The sequence below is a fragment of the Coenobita brevimanus genome, chromosome 86, assembly GCF_032717465.1.
Source record: "Coenobita brevimanus isolate Jiangsu-jjx chromosome 86, ASM3271746v2, whole genome shotgun sequence".
In the NCBI taxonomy this organism is placed as follows: Eukaryota; Metazoa; Arthropoda; class Malacostraca; order Decapoda; family Coenobitidae; genus Coenobita; species Coenobita brevimanus.
The window spans coordinates 30,369,562-30,373,899 of NC_137039.1; the positions used below are offsets into that span (position 1 = coordinate 30,369,562).

Here is a 4,338-nt window from a genome sequence, read left to right on the forward strand (position 1 = left end):
ATCATAGTTCTCCCATAAGATCATTATTAACTGTAGCTTTTTCTACAGGGGCTGAAAATTGGATTCATGTTAATACAGTGTAGCATTTACTCAAAATTAGCCCAAGAATAATGTGTAATTTCTCACACAGGGTCTGGGACACCCCATACACGGTTCTGCCTAGCTCCATGCTGAAGTTGCTTACAGCACAAAAATATGTGTTCTGGCCCGTTATCCGATACTTAAGAAGATTATAAATTCACTCTGTCAGAGGGATGAAAATTTGCCTTGGGAGTACTGTTGCATTGCTTATAAGGCGGGTTTATTTGAGAGAGAGAAAGATGGCATGTTGTCACGTTTCACCGTCCCTAAGGCATTCAGACACCCCAATTAGGTATTACTGTGATCCCCTTCATAAGCCCTGCCTGTGTTCAGGGGGTTTCTTTATAATCTATTAATGCGAATGAACATGTCAAGGAGAGGAAGATGGATGTTGTGGTACCTCCTTTCCTCAAATCATAAGCCCGTAGTTATCTGTCTTATGGCCCTTGACCCTTATGCTGTCGATAGGCATATAATAGCGTGTTTTAAATGGCTGAAAATCATAACATCATGGCTGTGAGTTTTTAATTTTAAGATAGCGATGACTGTATTTTGAGGGTCTGATGAGTGAATGGAGGTTTAGTCCATTTTCATGTTACGGTGATGATAATTTTGGTTTTAGCGCGCGCATGTGTGTGTGTGTGTGTGTGTGTGTGTGTGTGTGTGTGTGTGTGTGTGTGTGTGTGTGTGTGTGTGTGGTTTGTTTTTATAGCACACTCAGCTTGTATTCGAGAAAAATATGGTTCGACTCCCAAGCCAACCTGACGGCTAAACATTCATTTGCCACGTCTCTGTCTACGTAGGAATGAAGAGGTACTGTTACTGTACGTAGATGTAATATTGACTTATTGAGGGTCATATTCTTCGTTCAAGTTTGGATGCTTTCCTTGTCATTGTTGCTATGGATCCTGTCCAACCCATTTATAACAGATGGAACAGCGGTTATGATGATGATGATGATGATTGTTATTATGTGACGATTGCATTACATATGGGCGACTTTCATCACTGTAGGAAGACAGCACTAGGTTTATCATTTTTAACCTCTTTAATATGATAAGTTGTTACTGTGGTCTGGCAACCACCTAGCACTTTACTTGCAACTGAGCACAGAAAAATGTTTCAACCTGGATAGCTTGCATTAGTCATAAGTAGCCCCTTGACTGCTAGGGTGCTCAGCTGAGGTGAATACAATCTAGAGATATCATACAGTAGTTATAATAAGGAAGATGCCATCTTACTGAAACCTTTATATTACACTGAGTGAGGAGAAATAATGTTCCACAAGTACGGTATTCCTTGTTTGATGTAGCCTACCGTAGAGGTTATGAAGTGAGGCAGGAGTGGAAAACTTGAAACTTAATAGATTAGCTTAGAAATGTGTTGACTTCTTCAGCCAGCTCTTAAATTACAAACTGTCATACCTCCAACAGCACAGGAGGAAGTAGAATGCAACTGGTACTTTTTTCCTCCATTGATTTGATGAGAGGTACGTGATGCTATCTCTGCATGATTAAGCTTCAGAGAGACTTTTTGAAATGGAGTTCAGATATACAACTAGCTCTCATTAGTCCTTCCAGTGTGAGAGGTCATTCCCAAGTTAAATAAGATGGTTTAGGCATTGCAGGACCAGATTGAAAAAAAAAAATCGTTGTACAGGTTAAGTTAAATCCTTGCAGGTTAAAGAACTTGCCCTGATACCCCTAACTCAACTGAAGATGGGAAAAGGGGTCAAGATGATGATAATGTTCAGCTAAGGTGTGCAAAGTTGAGGAATGATTGAGTGGGTTAACGTAGATGATTAAAGTTCGTAGGGGCTTTGATTCAACTTTTGGTTATTGCAGCTCACAGCTTGAGGGTTTACTCTTGTACGAATATGCAGTCGCTGTTCTTTCATAAGGTCTCATCAACTTGACATTACAGCACCCCCGTTAATACCCATACACCAGTCCTAAATATGGTGTCCTTAGCATATCACAGTACAGGTGGTAGATATTAGTGCCCAAGTGAGGATGTGTGAGGGCTCTTGGGGTCTAACTCTCTCTCGGTTTGTGGAACTGTAGGTGAAGTGCTGGACATTGGGAATGGACGTTCTTGTCTTATATCCAGATTTGTATGAAGAAAAGTGGGTTGTGGATATGGGGGCTTGGTGTTGTATTTGTTACAGTCACCATGAATGAACTCTGAGATTAGGTGTCAAGCAACATGGGTAGATAGGTAGATAGACAGATATAAAGATACTGTAGGTAGATAGCCAGATAAACATACAGATATATCTATATAGAATACTGTACAAAAGTGTAATATTTTCTCAGATCACACTTACCTCAGACACTGTAAAGAGTACTGATGGAGCTCAGTATTTACATATTGCACATATAACAAAAACATTGATAATTTGCTGTTTAAAAAGTACACATATTATATAAACATTACCTGATTGCTAAAACCTATGTATTTACAGTGATCAGGTTGCCATAATACCAGCGATAATAATGGTGGTGGTGGTGGTGATGGTGATGGTGATGATGATGATGATGATGATGATGATGATGATGATGATGAAAAATAGATGTGAATATACAGCACTGTATTTACAAACACAGACTTACATAATAATTGTTGTGCCTTTTCTCAGTCTCCTGTTCTCGGTATTGGTTGATATAATTCTCTCTCTCTCTCTCTCTCTCTCTCTCTCTACTTACCATATGTGTAATAATAGCGGCCACGGGAATCACGAAGAGCAACAGGAATGCATAACACGAGACGGCGGTGATGGCCACGATGAAGAAGTAGGCGTAGGGCATGTCTATGTAGGTCTCCCATGAGAACCCACCTTCATCTGCCTGTTGGAAGAGAGATGGGACAGGGGTTGGAGATAGGGACAGTAAAGTTATAGAAAAGAATGGCATATAGACGGTTATTTAGTTAGATGGAGGGATATGTGTTGCTAGAAAAAATAATTATTTAGATTTAGATAGATGATAGAGGTATTCAGTTAGTTACACATATAAACTGTTTAGACAGACTGATTGATTGATAGACAGAGGCACAGAATACGACTCCTTTAGATGCCATGAAAACCCACCCTTACGTGCCCGTTGGGAGGAGAAGAGGAGTGGAACTATGTCAGTATGAAACTATCTGTAGCATACTAGACAGTGTTATGATGTAATACGGAAAATAAATTACATAGAAAGAGGTGCTACAGAGCCTTCCAAACCACTGAAAATACAGCCCTAAATTAGTATGCGTCATTTTCAATGGTCACTGAATCTACTTGCAAAATTCCAACAGTGTATCTTGAAAATATAGCGAGGGAGGATGTCAAAATATATATATATATATATATATATATATATATATATATATGCTCTTGAAGAACCTGCCTTTGGCTTGTATCTTTTCTCATGCAAACTTTCAGTTCTCTATACATGTATTCAAAATTTTTTGCATGCACAGAGAACGGATGGCCAGACAGAGAAATTGTGAAAACTATTTAAACTTAGAAACTCCTGGAGATTACAGGATTCAGCATCTTGCAAGAATGAGATCAACAGAAGATGGATAGATAGGTGGATTGAAGATATAGATAAATGTAGGTTATCTAGACGTCAGATACTAACCATATAATCATCAATAGCAGTATAGTAGTCATAGATGCAGTATGCGTTGTAGCCAGTGATGCCCAGGGCCCAGCATACCCAGATCCAGATTAGCGGAAGATTCACCTTGGGGAAGGGGAGAAATCATCACCATCATATCGAAATAATCCTGATCTCATTTAAAGATGAAATATACGTAAATAAATAAATAAAGAAACAGTAAGTAAATAACTTAGTATGTAAATGAAAGGAGATAAATATGAGAAGTTAAAGGCAAGTGGCTCTGATAATGATAATGTTTTGAGGAAACGCCAGGTGGGGGAACTGATTGGTAGAAAAATAAATAAACTTGAGTGACTGACTCACTGACTGATTAGTTAACTGACTGATACACTAATCGGTAGCTAACTTCCTCACACAAATCCCTCCGAATCACAACCTCGGTCAGTAATTTCAGTGTTTCCTGATTGCTTAAGGCTGTACCTAACTCACCACAACGAAGCCGATGATGAAGCACACGGACACGCACGTACCCACAATGCCCTCCGCCAAGCCCACGTACGACCTCACTTCGAGTTCTGGAGAGGGTAGTTAGGATAGGTTAGAGTAGGTGAGATTTCCTTAGCAATAGGGAGAAAGTATGTGCTCTTTT

At 39.4% G+C, this 4,338-nt stretch overlaps 1 protein-coding gene across 1 annotated transcript in view; it reads right to left on the minus strand.

Moving 5' to 3' along the window:
- Positions 1–490: 490 nt before the first annotated feature.
- Positions 491–4,338, minus strand: part of LOC145410646 (uncharacterized) — an 8,625-nt gene continuing 4,777 nt past the window's right edge. Inside the window, exons 3-6 of the mRNA XM_080280759.1 lie at positions 4,179–4,264; positions 3,708–3,812; positions 2,787–2,927; positions 491–574 (exon numbers count right to left, since the gene is read on the minus strand). Of these exons, the coding sequence (XP_080136885.1) occupies positions 491–574; positions 2,787–2,927; positions 3,708–3,812; positions 4,179–4,264 (416 nt within the window). The remainder of the gene's footprint in view (positions 575–2,786; positions 2,928–3,707; positions 3,813–4,178; positions 4,265–4,338) is intronic.